Source organism: Mobula birostris, chromosome 31 (assembly GCF_030028105.1).
Source record: "Mobula birostris isolate sMobBir1 chromosome 31, sMobBir1.hap1, whole genome shotgun sequence".
Lineage (NCBI taxonomy): Eukaryota > Metazoa > Chordata > Chondrichthyes > Myliobatiformes > Myliobatidae > Mobula > Mobula birostris.
The window spans coordinates 21908519-21927966 of record NC_092400.1 but is presented as its reverse complement, the minus strand read 5'-3'; the positions used below and the strand labels follow the sequence as shown (position 1 = coordinate 21927966).

Here is a 19448-nt window from a genome sequence, read left to right as displayed (position 1 = left end):
GATAGGAAACAAAGAGGAATACCGCTCAAAAACAGGCAAACCAGACCAGCCCACATAGGCAAACAAATGTGCTTGGGCCAAATATTTGTCTCCGTGCCATATAACTTTGACCCACTATGATATGATTTGATTACGTTCTGGAATCTTGAGAAAACGTTAAGTTTATTTTTCCTCTGTAGATTGAACTGTGAATACTTAATTATCTCAACAGATGAAGTCCATTATTCGGGCAAATTCTCCACAGTTGTCCAATAAGAAAGAGTCGTACCACTTCCTCTCGCCTTCAGAAGCACTATTTTCAGGTGCATTACTAGCAATGGCACTATTACCTACCAGCAAGATAAGCAGACCGGGCGCGTCCAAAACTCACCACAAAGGTGTTGAATCCTGAGCAAAAAATGGCCTCCATGTAACATCTACAAAACAAGTGAGGAGATTGTGACAGAATATTCATGATAGACGAATCCTCGTTCACTCCAGGTCTGTAGCCTCCACCTTTCCAGTGTTTTATGCATCTTCTTCCAGACACAAGATAATTGTTTAATTTCTCCTATTTCCTTTATCCCCTGTGTAAGACGACTTCCAGTAAGATGGCGTCACGTTCGAACGCAGCAGTCTCTCAGGGGCCAGCCAAAGGTGCGCTTTTCTTTTTAAAATGTGTTTTTTTATGATTGTAAGACTATACTGTACTCCAAGATCAATGGGCACAGTAGGTTTAACACACCAGTGGCCTATTCATTGTTCAGAGCCGCCGGCCGGGGTGTTGAAGGAGCCGGTGGACGAGTCAGAGAAGTCGGTGTTCAGCTGGGGCCAGAGAAGCCAGCACTCGGGTTGGAGAAGGTGAAGCTGGTGCTCGGTTCAAAGAAGGAGAAGCTGGCACTCAGTTTGGAGAAAGAGAAGACGGCAGTGACCAGGTGAAGAAGCTGGCGGGCAGCCAGGAGAAGGAGAGGCTGGCAGGCGGCCAGGAGAAGTTGGGAGAAGCTGACCTGGGTGCAGTCCGTGCTGTTGCCTGCTACTCGAAGACATCAGAGTTGTGCACAAAAGAAGCATGCAGTGTAACCACGAGTGACTGTCTTGGACGTTTCCAGACCTTGCTGAACATTGATAATGTGAGATGCAGTAGGCCTGTTTCCCTTGTTCGGTGGAGAGACAGCTGTCGAGGCAGCAGTGTGGCCTTGGTTGTGGCGAGGACGAGTCTCAAGCTGTGGGCTTGCCTGCTGCTGCAGCCCAGGCGAGACGACGCTGAAGGCGGTGTAGCATGGAGTCTGTGCTCAGTGGGGGCTGGCCTCTCCCATCAGTGCTGTCCTCCAGTGTTCGACCAGTGGAAGGACAGGCCGGATTACCGGAAACTGTACCATCAATTTGCATGTCACCCAGGGACTTGGACTATGCAAGTGTTTTCTTGTGTAACAATGTGTGTGTTTTTTTCTCTCTCTCACTATTTTGAAAGTATGTTATGCACCTGGCCCCAGAGGAACACGATCTCATTCGATTGTATCCATGTATGGTCTGAATAATAATTAAAATTGATTTGAATTCCCTGTCTCAGAATGTGAGAGATACAAACTAACTTAAGTTAATATATTTCCCTGTATATATCAATAAGAGCTTTAAGTCTGTTTTTTAATTATTTTTCATGGGGGGGAGCAGCTTCCTTTGATCTAATACTATTTGTAACTTCTCTTAATGGGTTTGGCTAGTTACTTTCCCTGGCGGCCATAGTTTGCCTTAATAAGATCATAAGACATAGAAGTAGAATTAGGCCATGTGACTCATCAAGTCTGCTCTGACGTTCCGTTGTGGCTGAGTTATCATCCCCTCGACAGTTTTCCTGTCTTCTCCATGTAACCTTTGCCACCCTGACTAATCAAGAACCATTAACATCCACTTTAAATATACTAAATGACATGGCCTCTGTGGTGATGAGTTCCACAGATTTATTACCCTCTGACTAAAGAAATTCCTTCTCACCTCTGTTCTAAATGGATGTCTCCTTATTCTGAGGCTGTGCCCTCTGGTCCTAGACTCCCCCAACATCAGAAACATCCCCTCCACATCCACTTTATCCAAGCCTTTCAATATTCAATAGATTTCAATGGGGACCCCCCCCCCATTCATCTAAACTCCAGTGAGTGTAGACCCACAGCTGTCAAACTCTCCTCATACATTAACCTTTTCATTCCAGAATCATTCTCATGAACCCCCTCCGGACCCTCTCCAATTCCAGTACATCTTTTCCTGGTCAAGGGGTCCAAACCTTCTCACCATTAGGGTATATTCTGGAGTTAGGGTAAATAGCAAATATTAATTACACTAGCAACCAATCTTCAGACCTGACCGTGGGTTGTAGATTGAGTTTAAAATGCAGCCCTGAACAATAGTGTTCCTGGAGCTGTACACTGGTCAATGGAGATTAGCATTCATTTTGGGTGTCTGGAGTGTAGGTGCAAAGAAGGTGTGGGAAAGCTATATGTAATTCAAAGGAAGCATTGTATATACATTGTAACTGTAGAATTGTCCTGCTGTTAGCTCTGATCTTTAGCATGTAACAATGTTATGTAGTATTGGGTCAGGAGGACTCTTCCTCCAAGAGTGTCTCAATACGATGCCTCTTGTTCGTTTTTGCTGAATAAAACACTTCCTTATCCACTTCTTGTAGCTTTGTTCACTGTTACAACACTCACAATGCTCCATGTGTGGTCTCACCAGTGCCTTATAAAGCCTCAGCATTACAACCTTGCTGTTGTAATTCTAGCCCTCTCGAAATGAATGCTGACATTGTCTTCCTTACCACTGATTCAACCTGCAAGTTAACCTTTAGGGAATCCTGCACAAGGACTCCCAAGTCCCTTCATATTAAATAGATAAAACTTACAAATTACATATCAATTCATTAAATGTTCATCATTGTTTGTTTACTATAAAACCTTTTGAAGTAGTTTCCCCATCTACTATAGCCAACACCACCCTCATGCATTGTATCCTGCTTTATTTAGATTGAAACTGCTGGTTTCAGATCAAACTTCAAGTGTTATATAAAATTTTATCATTCTATCGGAATACTAGTTCCAAAATAGCCTCTTCTCAAGAAGGTTCTTCAACATATTTAACTGGAAAGCTATTCCTTGTACCCCCAGTGAATTGGCCTTTCCACAATAACATGGTTAAGTTGGTCGGCTAAGCTAATATGTGCAATAAAATCCTCCAGAATTATTGTGTAACCTTTGTTACTTACACCTCTATTTTCCTGACCTACACTGCACCCTGCAGCCTTCTAATTGGTCACAGTGGTTAAGGCACATGGCCAAGTGGTTAAGGCATTCGTCTAGTGATCTGAAGGTCGCTAGTTCGAGCCTCAGCTGTGGCAGCGTGTTTGTGCCCTTGAGCAAGGCACTTAACCACACATTGCTCTAGTGTCTGTGCGACTTCCAATCTGCACCTTGTAAGGCATGAAAATGCCCGATGCAGGCCTCTCATGGTCTGAATCGACGTTTCCTCCCCTCCCTCCTCCCCCTCCCCTCCCTGTGTTTGATTCCCACCAGTATCTTCTGCCCCCGCCTTTTCTTAACTCCACCCAAAATTCTTCAGTTTCTTGATCTCCTGAGCCTTTGGGCCTTCCTTTTCACCTTCATCTCATTTCCTCTCCTCCGCACTGTTGTCTTCTCCACTTTGTCACTCACTTCTAAAATTTGATACGCTGGAATATTCAATTCTCAGTCTTGGTCTAACGGCAAACAGATTTCAACAATTTAGTTGTATGTGTACCATTACTTCAGCTCTATTGATGCAAATGTGTGCTCCACTATTCCCTTTCCTTTCATTTTCCCGTTCTCTCCTTTTCCTGCTTCTCCTCTGAATGGAGGACTACTTACTTCCGGTCTGGTTTTCCAGGTGCATGAAGCCAACACGACAACTGTGATCTCTTCAACAGACGGGGTAAGTGACAAGTGGATGGGGCAACTTGTCCTTTCCTCTGGCCATTTACATAGGACTCCTGTGTGCCTCAGAAGCATGAGTTGAGCATCCTTCCAGTATCTTGAATAGCCCACATCTCGGAACCGGATGGGAGTGGGAGGTTGGTGAGGTTCAGAAATTTCTGCTGCCTAGTAGCCCATGCATTTTCTGTCAGATATCATGACAAGAAGATGGCGGCGCGACACAGCTTGCGCAGCCACTCCGGTGAATGATATCTGTTATCTGTCAAGTAGGGTGCTGTGCACAATCCTGATTTGATGAAGACAGACGTGAGAGAACGGAGAAACATCTGGAGAAACTTCTGAAATGCCTTTTTCGCTGCCGCTGTTACTGTGTGATCCTGAATCTCCGGAGGAGAAGGCCCTGAGTCCTTGGCTTTGCTTGTTGCTCGGCGGCCGGGACAGAGTCAAAGTGTTCGGTGCTCGGTGTCGAAGGGCTGGTCGGAGGCTCGAAGTTTTCGGACAGACTCAGTGTTGGCTGCTTCCAATGCATCGACAGTTGTCAGTGCCTGGAGGTTTATGGCAGAGAGAGTTTCTCCCTTCTGTCGCTTGCTATCGGGGCTATCGGGAGTCGATCGGAACTTTGAGCTTTTTTTTACCGTGCCCATGGTTTGCTCTTTATCAAATTATGGTACTGCTTTGCACTGCTGTAACTATATGTTATAATTATGTGGTCTTGTCAGGGTTAGTCTTTGGTTTGTCTTGTTTTTTTTGTGATATCACTCCGAGGGAACATTGTATCATTATTTAATGCATGCATGCATTTCTATATGACAATAAACGAGGACTGAGTGTCCTCATAATCTAATCTAATCTAATGACAATCAAGTACTCTTTTCCTCAATGGACCAAAGTCTGTGCTGGCACATTCGAAATCGAAGTTGAGCTTTTTGTTATCTGCACAGGTGCAAAGTAAAACTTTCTTGCAGTGGGGTTGGAATTGAGATATGTCATTTTCAACTTCTTGTTGATTAGAGTGCCAGCAAGGCCTGCAAAGACAGGTTGTTTAGGGATGGATTCAAGTGCTGGCACCTTGAGGACAGAGTCATGGTTATGAAATCCTCCAGTAAATACCGACTGCCCCTCTCTCTGTCTCGGACGTGTTCACAGATATAACAGGCCTTTATTCAGCATATGCAAACTCCTCAGGGGAGACCAAGAGCAGCAATCTCTCCAAAACTTAAATATTCCACTTGGAATCTTAACTATTTCTCTGCCCTTCACTTGCTCTTACGCCATAAAAAGCATATCCTATCAGGATGCGTCACAGCTAGACACAGCATCTGCTCTGCAGAAGGCTGCGAGAAATTGCAGAGTTGTGAATACAGCCAAGTCCATCACACAAAACCAACTTCCCCTCCGTTGACTCCGTCTATACCTCCTGCTGCCTCAGGAAAACGGCCAGGATAATCAAGGACGCCTCTCATTCTCACCTCTCCCCTCAGGAAGAAGGTACAAAAGTCTGCAAGCACAAACACCGGACACAAGAACAGCTTCTGACCCACTGTTATCAGACTCTCAATTAGGCATCTCACAGACGCTAATGATATCAGAATCAGGTTTACTGGCATATGTTGTGAAATTTGTTGTTATTGCAATACATCATAATAAAAACTGTAGATTACAGTAAACACACATAAGAGTTGCTGGTGAATGCAGCAGGCCAGGCAGCATCTCTAGGAAGAGGTACAGTCGACGTTTTGGGCCGAGACCCTTTGTCAGGACTAACTGAAAGAAGAGCTAGTAAGAGATTTGGAAGTGGGAGGGGGAGGGGGTGATCCGAAATGATAGGAGAAGACAGGAGGGGGAGGGATGGAGCCAAGAGCTGGACAGGTGATTGGCAAAAGGGATATGAGAGGATCATGGGACAAGAGGCCCAGGGAGAAAGATAAGGGGGAGGGGGGGAAACCCAGAGGATGGGCACGGAGTATAGTGGGAGGGATAGAGGGAGAAAAAGGAGAGAGAGAGAAAGAATGTGTGTATATAAATAAATAACAGATGGGGTACGAGGGGGAGGTGGGGCATTAGCGGAAGTTAGAGAAGTCAATGTTCATGCCATCAGATTGGAGTCTACCCAGACGGAGTATAAGGTGTTGTTCCTCCAACCTAAGTGTGGCTTCATCTTTACAGTAGAGGAGGCCGTGGATAGACATATCGGAATGGGAATGGGATGTGGAATTAAAATGTGTGGCCACTGGGAGATCCTGCTTTCTCTGGCAGACAGAGCGTAGGTGTTCAGTGAAACGGTCTCCCAGTCTGAGTCGGGTCTCGCCAATATATAGAAGGCCACATCAGGAGCACCGGACGCAGTATATCACCCCAGCCGACGTTACAGTAAACATATATACATACTTGAATATATTAAATAATGCAAAAAGAGAGAAAAACAAGTAGTGAGGTAGTGTTCAAGGGTTCAATGTCCATTCAGAAATCGGATGGCAGGGTGGAAGAAGCTATTACAAATAAGAGAGAATCTGCAGATGCTGGAAAACCCAGCAACACACACAAAATGCCGGAGGAACTCAGCGGGTCAGGCAGCATCTATGGAAAAAAAAGTACAATTAACATTTCATGCCGAAACCCTTCAGCAGGACTGGAGAAAAAAAGACGAGGAGTAAATTTAAAAAGTGGGGGAGGGGAGAGAGAAACACAAGATGATAGGTGAAACCAGGAGGGGGAGGGGGAAGGGAAGAAGTTATTTCTAAATTGTTGAATTTGCGGGTGTCTTTGGTGACATAACAAATCTTCTCAAACTCCTAATGAAATATAGCCACTGTTGTGCCTCTTTGTAGCTGCATCAGTATATTGGGTCCAGGTTAAATCATCAGAGATACTGACACCCAGCAACTTGAAATTTCACACCCATTCCACATCTCATCCCTCTATGAAGACTGGGGTATGCTCCCTTGTCTTACCCTTTCCAAAGACCACAATCAATTCTTGGGTCTTACTGACATTGAGTGCAAGGTTGTTGCCACAATAAACTCAACCAGCTGATCTATCTTAGTGAATTCAATCTTCAATGTGATAACAGCACATTTGGAAAGCGGTGAAATCATCGGACAAAGTCAGCATGGATTTGTGAAAGGAAGATCATGTCTGACGAATCTCATAGAATTTTTTGAGGATGTAACTAGTAGAGTGGATAGGGGAGAACCAGTGGATGTGGTATATTTGGATTTTCAAAAGGCTTTTGACAAGGTCCCACACAGGAGATTAGTGTGCAAACTTAAAGCACATGGTATTGGGGGTAAGGTATTGACGTGGGTAGAGAATTGGTTGGCAGACAGGAAGCAAAGAGTGGGAATAAACGGGACCTTTTCAGAATGGCAGGCGGTGACTAGTGGGGTACTGCAAGGCTCAGTGCTGGGACCCCAGCTGTTTACAATATATATTAATGACTTAGACGGGGGAATTAAATGCAGCATCTCCAAGTTTGCGGATGACACGAAACTGGGCAGCAGTGTTAGCTGTGAGGAGGATGCTAAGAGGATGCAGGGTGACTTGGATAGGTTAGGTGAGTGGGCAAATTCATGGCAGATGCAATTTAATGTGGATAAATGTGAGGTTATCCACTTTGGTGGCAAAAACAGGAAAACAGATTATTATCTGAATGGTGGCCGATTAGGAAAAGGGGAGGTGCAACGAGACCTGGGTGACATTAAACACCAGTCATTGAAAGTGGGCATGCAGGTACAGCAGGCGGTGAAAAAGGCGAATGGTATGCTAGCATTCATAGCAAGAGGATTCGAGTACAGGAGCAGGGAGGTACTACTGCAGTTGTACAAGGCCTTGGTGAGACCACACCTGGAGTATTGTGTGCAATTTTGGTCCCCTAATCTGAGGAAAGGCATCCTTGCCATAGAGGGAGTACAAAGAAGGTTCACCAGGTTGATTCCTGGGATGGCAGGACTTTCATATGATGAAAGACTGGATCGACTAGGCTTATACTTGTTGGAATTTAGAAGATTGAGGGGGGATCTTATTGAAACATATAAAATCCTAAAGGGATTGGACAGGTTAGATGCAGGAAGATTGTTCCTGATGTTGGGGAAGTCCAGAACGAGGGGTCACAGTTTGAGGATAAAGGGGAAGCCTTTTAGGACCGAGATTAGAAAAAACTTCTTCACACAGAGAGTGGTGAATCTGTGGAATTCTCTGCCACAGGAAACAGTTGAGGCCAGTTCATTGGCTATATTTAAGGGGGAGTTATATATGGCCCTTGTGGCTAAAGGGATCAGGGGGTATGGGGAGAAGGCTGGTACAGGGTTCTGAGTTGGATGATCAGCCATGATCATACTGAATGGTGGTGCAGGCTCGAAGGGCCGAATGGCCTACTCCTGCACCTATTTTCTATGTTTCCAATCTATGTCATATGACCCTTATAATTTATTTACCTACTTGTACTATACTCTCTCTATAAATTCAATTCTACGCAATCTAGATGGTCTGCAAAAGCTTTCACTGTAAGGTTCAAAGTAAATTTTATTGTCAGAGTACATATGTCACCACATACAACCCCGAGATTCTCTTTTTAAATCTTGTTACGTGTAGAAACAATCAACAAATACCAATTCTAACTGACCTACTAAATGTTCCCAGCAATTTTTGTTTTCCAGCATGCAAACTTTTCTTTTAATTTTAGGTTTTGGAGGGCGAAGCAGTAAAGAGAAAGGCAGCCTTGCGTCTGGATCCTAGATGGAAACTTCGCAAACTCCAAGAAACAACTTCCAGAAACTTTGTTCTGCCGCTTCTCTTTAGTAAACATAAATCTTTTTCATAATTGTGTATATATACCAACGTGGTGCAAAACATTTTTTTTGAGAGGGAGAGCGAGCATCCTGATTGGTCTCTCTTCATGCTAAGAGTGGTCCCCAACCACCGGGCCGTGAGGAAACAATATGATTTGACAATATGAAACGATATGAGTCAGCTGCACCTTTCCTCATTCCCTGTCAAGCACTGTTGAACTTTAATGCACGCGAGGTCATCAGTGACCCAAGGCGTGCAAAGGAATGGGTCCGTGACCCATTTGTGAATGTCCCTGGTGAATCTTCCATGTCAGCGTGGGAAGAAGATGAACTCCTCGAGCTTGCAAATGACAGTGGGCTGAAAAGTATGTTTCACATAACATCTCTGCTGGCATTCTGGATCAAAGTCAAGGCTGAATATCCTGAGATAGCCACGAAAGCACTGAAAACGTTGCTTCCATTTCCAACATCATATTGCTGTGAAGCGGAGTTTTCTGCAATGAATGCAATGAAAACTAAATTGCGGAATAGGCTGGACATAAGGAACCCACTTCGAGTATCGCTGTCTCCCATCACCCCTCGATAGGACCGTGTTGTTGCAGGAAAACAAGCCCAGGGCTCCCACTGATTCAGCAATATTGGTGTGTTGCAATGATTTTATATGTTCATACAAGGAAAATATGTGCTGTGTGTTTAATATTCAAACATTACTTAAAATGTTATGATGCTATTGACTTATGAGTGACTTATAATTCAGTGGTCCTCAATCTCCGGGCCTCGAAGAATACAGCTGTGGCCAGGACGCACCCAGCACACTTTTAAGAAAAAAGCTGAAATAAACAAGCTAATTGATTAGGTGCCGACCGGCACGTAAATGTCAGCCCAGATCAGAGGCGATTGCCGACTGCGTCTCCTCTAATCTGGCCAACATTTACGTGCCAGGCGGCCCCTAATCAATTAGCTTGCTTATTTCGGCTTTTTTCTTAAAGATGTGCTGGGTGCGTTCTGGCTACTGCTGTACCGCTGCATTCTTCGCAGCCCGGAAGTTTGGGACCACTGTTATAATTGACTTATGACTACATTCATGCGAGGAAAATATGCGCTGTGTGTTTAATATTAAATTCATTAGATAAACCCCTTTAGAAACGAAATTGAGTGTATTAGCCACTTACAAGTGACTTATAGTTGACTTATCACCTATATTCCGGTCGTGATTACCCCCCCCCCCCCCCCGGTCGGCTGGTCCGCAATAATATTGCCAATATTAAACCGGTCCACAGTGCAAAAAAGGTTGGGGACCCCTGATTTAAACTAGCTAGCTGGCTGGCTGTCAAGGAGCTACGCTATTGATGTCCTACGTGATGAGGCCAAACTGCCTGTAGACTTGCTTAAAGTTGTAATAGAATAAACATGATAATATAATAAGTACATATTTTAATGTCACATTTGCTGCATATACCCAGCTTGGTTTACAGATTAGACAAAATCACTAAACAAAGTACCCTTGGAGGTCGACGGGGGGGGGGGGGATATGGGGTTGCGGGGGGCGGGGGTGCTACCTCCCTGAAAAGAGTTTTTGCAGGGTGGGATGTCTGCTCATGTCACTAATGTTAACTTTTTCACTTCAGAGCAGCAAGCCCCCAAATGGAACCATAGCAACAGCTCCCTAACCCCACCCGCAGTCAAAGGTCATCTATGAGGGCCAGCGTGCAACCCACAGGCTGCCTGTCATTAATTCACAACCGCGCGTTTTACTTCTGAGTAATCCGTTATAATGTTTTAAATAAAAGTGTGAACTTTGTGGTTAAATTTTAAAAAACTGTGCCGTTCGCCGATATTCCGGTGCGGCGGGGGCTGCGGACGCCACTGGCCGTGGAAGGCCCGGGGTCCTTCCTTGCTGCCCATGTGCGGAGCCCGGTGGCGGCGACAACATGGGAGGTTTGGAGAAGAAGAAGGTTCGTTCGATTTGGGGGCCCCGGCGGGTCTGGTCGGACTGTTCCTCCTCTTCGTCTGTCGCTGCGGACCCTCACCACCCCTTTCCCGCCCTCACCTTCCCACCATCCCTTCCTCACGCCAGCAACAAGCCCTCCCAGCCGGCCACCAACATCAGCCTGGACTCGCTTTATCCAGGTTGTAACCAGTACACCCCCAACTCCAGCCGTCCCCTCCCCTGGTGCTGTTTCTGATGGACCCCCTCCACCAGAAGTTGGGGTGTAACTTGTCAGCTCCCCCTTTGCTGAATCCAGGCGATCTGCCTTCACCATTCACCCCTATTGCTGTCAGAGACTGCGCTACCACTCCAAGGCCCCACCTCCAGCAAAATAAATTATGACTTGTATGCTACAACAAGTAAAGTAGCCGTTTCTTTTCCCACCAGTATGAAAGGGGAGCAGCTACAAACTACATTACCAGAAATAAAGCCAGGAAGAAGTTGCAGCTCAGTCTTGCAGATTTCAGGTGAGATGTTACCTGTTAGAAGAGCTTATGCTTTTCAAAATTGAGAGTATTGCCTTGGTTTCACAGTTGTGTCACTTTTTTTTTGCTTTGTTAACACTGGACAACAATTTTTTTTCTGTAAGTGTTGCTTCCTCAGAATTTTTTTATTTGTTTATGTAAGACTGAAGCTGAACACAAAGATAATTTCAATACTTGTATCACGTAGGGATTTGGAGAAGTAAGAAATTAATTCTTATTGAATATAACGTGCTTAATTGCATAAAGGTGCTGACTCTTTGCAATAGTTCAGCTTGGCTAAAGGTGTTTTGTTGATGGTTTTCGTTTGTACTCCTAGTGTCGCAGTGTCTAACAATAATCAGCCAGCAGTGATAGGTTCCAGTAGCTCTGATACTGTTTTTCCATGACTGCAATGTCCTGGTGAAAGCTTTCACCATGGTCGGCACTGACAGTGCCAAGATTTGCGGGGAAGAGGTTTAAATGGGAATGCAGAAAATGAATCTAGTGACATGTTGGACTTCATAGTCTTGTATGCTTGAGGTACATTGTCAACCAGCTGTACGTAGTTATCAAGAGCATTTTCAACAACATCCTTGAATGCCTCTTGTGCGATTTTCTCCGGTCTCACTGGAAGTTCTTCAAATTGCCTGTCACTGATGATCTATTTGATTCGTGAACCAAAAGAAACCCTTCCTTAGTCTTGACATTGGTTATTTTGACTTGAAGTATGAATTGAAATAAAATTTCAAAAAATATAGTGTGTGCTAGGGAAATTCATGGTGAATCTCATGATCAGAAGCCCAAAGTCCATAAGATACATCCATTAGTATTCATGAAGCAAAGTCTTTATTGTCCAGTGTAATGTGGAATTAGCTGATGTCATATAAACCACAATTAAAACTTTATTATTTTATTCCTCGAGAGATATTTTCCTTGAGTGTGCGTTGTTAATCCAGTATAGATACACTGGCTACTTGCATTTTGCTCTTCAGTTAACAGCTCTGGCAATATCCTAGAACGTTTGAAGGTGAATTCCTGACACAATTGCATCTCTTAATTTGATCTGTTAACCTGTGGTTCAAGGTTAAGTTTGTTGTGTGATATGCACAAATACATGTGTGTTCAATGAAATTCCATCATGGGGACACGGCCACAAGATTAATATGAACATTGTGCACAGTTTTTACAATAAAGAAAACAATTAGAAAAGAAAAACAAAGTCCACTTTAGTGCAAAGTGGCTGTAGTGTGGATAATTTATTTTGAAAAGTTCAAAGTAAACTTTATTATCAAAATACATATGTGTCACCATATGCAATGAGATTAATTTTCCTATGGGCATATTCAGCAAATCTATAGAATAGAAACTATAACAGGATCAATGAAAAATCAACCAGAGTGCAGAAGACAACAAACTGGAAATACAAATATAAATAATGAGAACATGAGGTAACACGATAAGGAGATCTTAAAGTGAGATCATTGGCTGTGGGAACCTCTCAACAGATGGGAGGTGAGTGTTGTTATTCCCTTTGTACAAGAGCCTAATGGTTGTGGGCCAGTATCTGCTCTTGAATCTAGAGGTGCAAGTCTTGAGGCTCTTGTACTTTTTACCTGATGGCAGCAGTGAGAAAAGAGCATGTTGTGTCCTGAAGAAGGGTCTCAGTGAGAAATGTCGACCGTTTCCTCTTTTTCATAGATGCTGCCTGACTTGCTGACTGTCTTGTGTTTGCTGCTTCGGATTTCCAGCGTCTACAGAATCTCTTGTGTTTGATGTTGTGAATCAGTCGTGATTAGGGCTTTGCCAGCAGGTTCAAGAACTGAATGCTTCAAGAGAAGTAGCTATTCTTGAACCTGGTGGTGTGAGAATTGAGGCTCCCGTACCTCCTGCTGGATGGTAGTAGATGTGGCATATGGCCTGGATGGAGGAGATCACTCCTTTCTTGAGGTACATTGAACTGAGTCAGAGAATAGTCATTTCAAGTCTCACTGGGTGAGATACAGAAATTGGAAATATGAGAATGGGGGGCATTTTGAAAAAGTAGATGAAAGTTTTAAGGTGTCAGTCAAAATCACTATGCTTAAATAGGATGTAGTGCAAATTAGCCTATAGGTACTTATAAGTAGTGGAATTTTGAAGATGTCCAGGTCTTTCATTAAATTTGTTACGGTTATTATTCTATAGATTTACTGAGTATGCTCACGAGAATGAATCACAGAGTTGTGTATGGTGCCACATACGTACTTTGAATGTTGAGTTGAAATTTCTTGAGAATGAGAATGGTGCTAACAAGCATTCGTCAGGTCCAAAGGTAAAGTTCTGAATGAGGGTTCAATAGAGAAAAATCTAGAGCATACTCATACAAAGGTTTAATGGGCCAAGTTAATAACTTCTGTTCCTAAACAAAAATAGTTGCAACATCCATGATGCCTTTCCTTTTAAACAGGCGACTCTGCATTCTGAAGGGGATCTACCCTCATGAACCCAAGCACAAGAAGAAGGTGAACAAAGGTTCCACAGCTCCACGCACTTTTTATCTTGTCAAAGATATAAAGTTTTTGCTGCATGAACCCATTGTGAGCAAGTTTCGTGAGTATAAGGTAAGTTCTGTTTAATCTTCTTAAATGAACAATATGATGTATGCACGTTATAGAAAGCCAAAGTCGAGTTTTATTGTCTTGCACATGTGCAGGGGTGCAGTGAAAAACGTACCTGCAGCAGCATTGTAGGCATATGCTATCAGATACGTAAAGTCCACAACAAAACCATAAATTAAACATGAATTTTTACAAGAAGGATCACATTTAGGGCAATTAACAAAGTCCCCTTGTCGTGCAAAAATGGTTAGAGATTCTATACTGGTAGAGTAATTAGGTTTGTCCAGGTTGGTTCAAGAACCGAGTGGTTGAAGGGAAGTAGCTGTTCTTGAATCTGGTGTGTTGGGACTTAAGGCATCTTTGTCTCTTGCCTGATAGTAATAGAATAGGAGTAGGATTAGGCCATTTGGCCTATCGGGTCTGCTCTGCTGTTCAATCATGGCTGAGATTCTTTCCTTTCCTCTCCTTGACCCCACTCCCCGGCTTCTCCCCGTAGCCTTTGACGCCGTGTCCAATCATGAACCTATCAAGGTCTGCCTTACGTGCACCTAACAACCTGGCCTCCGCAGCTGCCTGTGGTAATAAATTCCACAAATCACCAGCCTCTGGCTAAAGAAATTTTCCGCATTTGTTTTAAATGGACACCCCGCTACCTTGAGGCTGTGCCCCCTTGTCCAAGACGCTCCCAAGAAGATTGGGCTGCTCAGATTGTGGGCATTTTGTCTCCTTGATGGAACACCTCGTGGATTGTACAGATGGTGAGGAGGGATGTGTTGATGTGTTGGGCTGAGTCCATTACTCTGCAGCTTCTCACCTTCCTGTGCGTTCAGTTTTCCATTCCAGGACATGATGCAGCCAATCCAGATACTTTCAACAGTACCACTATGGAGGTTTGTTAGAGTGTCCTGTGACATTACAAACCTTAACATTGTAAGAAAACAAAGATTCCTTCCTCTCCAGCCCTTAACCTTTCCCAGCCACCTGGCTTCACTATCACCTTCTAGCTAACCCCCTTCCCCTTTTCATTCTGGCGTCTTCCACCTTCATTTTCAGTCCTGATGAAGGGGCTTGACCAAAAACGCCGACTGTTTATTCATTTCTATTGATGCTGCCTGACCAGCCGAGTTCCTCCAGCATTTTGTGTGTGTTGCTCTGGATTTCCAGCATCTCGTGTTTAAAGACTCTGCATGCCTTCCTTGGGGTTGATCTATAAACTGGGCCCAGAGCAGGTTATTCAGTACGTTAATGCCCAGGAGTTTAAAACTGCTGGCCCTCTCCAGTGCTGGTACACCAGTATAGACTGGCATATGTTACCTTCCTTCCCCCTCAAAGTTCATTCTGTTACAGGCATTCACATAAATAAATAATATTGAGAACGTAGGTTTTTAGAGTCCTTGAAAGTGAGTCCATAGGTTGGGGAAATAATTCATTGTTGAGGTGAGTGAAGTTAGCCACTCTGGTTCAGGAGGTTGATGGTTCCTGAAGCTGGAGATGTGGGAGCTGAGGCTCCTCTGCCTTATTGTTCCCGAAGTCAACCGTCATCTCCTTCGCACACACTTGGCTGCAGCAGTCTTTCTGGATCTAAACAATTTGTGCAAATGTGCACCTTAAAACATTTTTCTTCTGATTGTAAGACGCGGCTGGATATTGATAATACAAAGTACAATACTCCCAAGTCTGGCTCATTGCCTCATTGGTGAGATCGATGGCGGGGGAGGTGCGCAGCCTCAGTTGCTGTGTGGACCAGGCCCTGAGGCCGCAGTGTCGGCTGTTACGGCCACCCAGCGGAGAAGGTGCCGGAGGCTGTGTGGGAGAAAAGGAAGGCGTGGCAGGACTCACAGTAGCAGTTAGCGTGACACTATTCCAGCTCGGGGCTTCCGTATTCAGAGGTCAGTTCTGGCGCCGCCTGTAAGGAGTTTGTACATTCTCCCCGAGACCTCATGGGTTTCCTTCCACAGCCCAAAGACTGGTAGGTTAATTGGTTGTTGTAAATTGTCCCGTGATTAGGCCGGTGTTAAATAGGTGGTTGCTGGTGGCTTGGCTCATTAGGCCCGAAGGGCCTCTTCTGCATTGTATCTCCAAATAACAAAACAGGCGGCTGAATTCTGTGGTGTATTGGGAGCTGGCCCCTGCAGGCCGGCTCTCGCGTCGGTGTTGGTCTCTGGGCTTGCTCCCTGGCAGACAGGATGGATTGGCTTTGTCTGTGACTGATAGCACGAGAGGAGGCGCTGCTGCTTACTTGTTCTTGCGGACATGTGGCTGCAGGGCAGCATCCCATGCACCAATTGTCAGGCCATGTCACTCAGGGGCTTGCTGTATGTGACTGTACTGTGTTTTAGACCTCACTGTTTCCATAAGACATACTTTAGGAACAGCATTAGGCCATTCAGCCCATTAAGTCTGCTCTGCCATTCCATCATGGCTGATTTATTATCCTTCTCAACCTGATTCTCCTGCCTTCTCCCCATTACCTTTGAGACTCTGACTAATCAAGAACCTATCAACCTCCGCTTTAAATGTACCCAATGACTTGTTTCCACAGCCGTGTGTGGCAAATAATTCCACAAGTTCACTACCCTCTGGCTAAAGAAACTCCTCCTCATCTCGGTTCTAAATAGATGCCCCTCTGTTCTAAAGCTGTGCCCTCTACTCTTAGACTCACTCACTATAGGAAACATCCTCTCCATGTTTGCTCTATCTAGGCCTTTCAATATTTGATACGTTTCACTGAGATCCCCTCCCATTCTTCTAAACTCTGGTAAGTACAGGCCCACAGCCATCAAATGCTTCTTGTATGTTAACCCTTCCATTCCCGGAATCATTCTCGTGAACCTCCTCTGACCCTCTCCAATGCCTGCACATCTTTTCTTTGATAAGGGGCCCAAAACTGCTCACAGTAAGGTGTGGTCTGATCAATGCTTTATAAAACTTCAGCATTACATTCATGCTCCTATATTCTAATCCTCTGGAAATGAATGCCTTCCTTACCACGGATTCAACATGCAAGTTAATCTTTAGAGAATCCTGCACAAGGACTCCCTAGGCCCTTTGCACCTCTGATTTTTGAATTCTTTCCCCATTTGGAAAATAGTCTACACCTTTATTCCTTCTACCAAAGTGCACGCACACTGCCCTACACTACATTCCATCTGCCCCTTCTTTTCCCATTCTACCAATGTGTCTAAATCCTTCTGCAGGCTCCCTGCTTCGTCAACACTACCTGCCCCTCCTCCTATCTTTGTATTGTCCGCAAACTTGTCTACAAAGCTATCAATTTGATCAGACAAATTATCGACATACAACCTGAAAAGAAGTGGTCCCAATACTGACCCCTGTGGAACACTACCAGGCAGTTGCAGCCAACCAGAGAAGGCCCTTTTATCCCCACGCTTTGCCTCCTACTAGTCAGCCAATCTTCTATCCATGCTAGTATCTCTCCTGTAATACCATGGGCTTTTGCCTTCCTAAGCAGTCTCATGTACAGCACATAGTCAAAGGCCTTCTGCAAGTCCAAGCAAGTAACATCCGTTGACTCTCCTTTGTCTATCCTGCTGGTTGTTTAGTCAAACAATTCCAATTAATATTTAGAATATTCCAGTCTTCCAGAACTATTCCAGAATCTAGTGATTCTCGGAAGATCATTACTAATGCCAGCACAATCTCTTCAGCTGCCTCTTTCAGAACCCTGGGGATTAGTCCATCTGGTCCAGGTGACTTACTTACCTTTAGATTTTTCAGCTTCTCCTTAATAATAGCAACTACACTCACTTCTGCTCCCTGATCTTCTCAAATTTCTGGCGTACTGCTGGTGTTTTCCACAGTGAAGACTGAAGCAAAATACTCATTAAGTTCATCTGCCATTTCTTTGTCCCCCATTACTACCTCTCCATCATCATTTTCCAGTGGTCCAATATCCACTCTTGCCTCTCTTTTACTCATTGTAACTCTTGAAAAACTTCTGGTATCTTATACTATTGGCTAGCTTACCTTCATATTTTGTCTTTTTCTCTCCTTATGGCTTTTTTAGTTGCCTTCGGTTGATTTTTAAAAGCTTTCCAATCTTCTAACTTTCCACTCATTTTTGCTATGTTATATGCTCTCTCTTTTTATGCTGTCTCTGACTTCCCCAGTCAGCCACAGTTGCTGATCCTCCCTTTAGAATACTGCTTCATCTCTGGGATGCATCGACCCTGTGCCTGCTGAATTGCTCACAGAAACTCCAGCCATTGCTGTTCAGCGATCATCCCTCCAGTGTCCCTTTCCAATCAACTTTGGCCAGCTCCTCTTTCATGCCTCATTTTATTCCACTGTAATACTGATACATCTGACTTTACCTTCTCAGACTGCAGGGTGAATTCAATGGTTCAATGGTTCCATGTATGTCAGAGAGTACGTTCAACATACCTCCTGAAATTCTTACTCTCCGCAGACATCCTCAAAACAGAAGAAAAATTACTAAGTATCTATGACAGAAAAACCGTAAAAGCCCCGAAGTCCCCTGCCCCTCCCATGCACAAGTGGTAGCAGCAGCATCAACTCTCCCTGCACTTATTCTAGCAGAAAGCATCTGCACTCCCCCACCCACCAAGTAGTGGACCCCTGCCATTAACCAAGGGGTCCGTGAACCCCAGGTTGGGAACCCCTGTCCTAAGGCTTTGGTGGATCCCCTTAATGGAGAACATCTGTGTGTGACTTTGCTTAACGTGCCAAGGCTGATGATTGGACAGCCAGCACACGGTCCGTGACAGATCGGGGTCAAGGTCAAGTGGCCAGCTTCACTGCTGCAGCCTTCCCGCACCGTCACTGCCATTGTGATGTGTCATCATCTTCTGCCAGCTTCACCGCTGAGGTTCTGGATGCCTGTTGTAATCCAATTAGTTGTTTATTCTGAAATTTAACAGGAAAAGATGTGTCTCTAGCAGTTTCTGTATTTTTTTTTGAAGGACCTCTGTAAGTAGAGTTATAATAACCTACATAGCTCAATGGTTATGAGTCTCTGTCCCGAGGATATGTTTGCAGTATTTCCATTTTCTTCAACTTCTACTTCAATAGAAATTTATTTAAAAGGTTTGTGACTTCTTTTAAGGGTAGGTATTAGTGTATTCTGTATCCATTTTAAAGGAAACTTAACACTTGGGATGAATTGTTGAGTAAAGTCTGTGCTACTTGGCTATGCTTTTTCAGGTATTTGTTCGTAAACTCCGTAAGGCCTTTGGAAAAGCAGAATGGAGTACGGTTGACAGGCTCAAGGACAATAAACCTGTGTATAAGCTGGATCATATTGTTAAAGAAAGGTAATCTGTGAGGAATCTATTGATATTTATTAAATCCTACCTGCTTCTATGCATTACATTGTTCTTGCTATGCCTTAAAAGTATGAGGTCAGCCTTTACAGTGGACATATTAAAGACAATAAAAGAATGTTAGAATGTGTAACAAAAAAGTCCTGAGAGCAGACATGGTCATCGAGCACTACAGCACTATGCAAATATTTTTTAAGCAATGTAAATAAAAGGAAGTGTTTCACTGGTATTAAGATACATTTGATATTTTTTAAGTTTAATTATGTTGAACAAATTAATTGTAACAGGCTTTTATTAATTTTTGGGTATTTTACTTGCTAACTCTTTCTTGTCACTATTACTGGTACTAGAATATAAAGACCATACTTC

The 19448-nt window shown here is 44.0% G+C and overlaps 1 protein-coding gene across 1 annotated transcript in view; it reads left to right on the top strand.

Annotated features, from left to right (window-relative positions):
- The first annotated feature begins 10602 nt into the window (after positions 1–10602).
- Positions 10603–19448, top strand: part of pes (pescadillo) — a 42815-nt gene continuing 33969 nt past the window's right edge. Inside the window, exons 1-4 of the mRNA XM_072247691.1 lie at positions 10603–10680; positions 11103–11182; positions 13626–13779; positions 18961–19070. Coding sequence (XP_072103792.1) covers positions 10657–10680; positions 11103–11182; positions 13626–13779; positions 18961–19070 — 368 coding nt within the window. The 5' untranslated portion in view covers positions 10603–10656. The remainder of the gene's footprint in view (positions 10681–11102; positions 11183–13625; positions 13780–18960; positions 19071–19448) is intronic.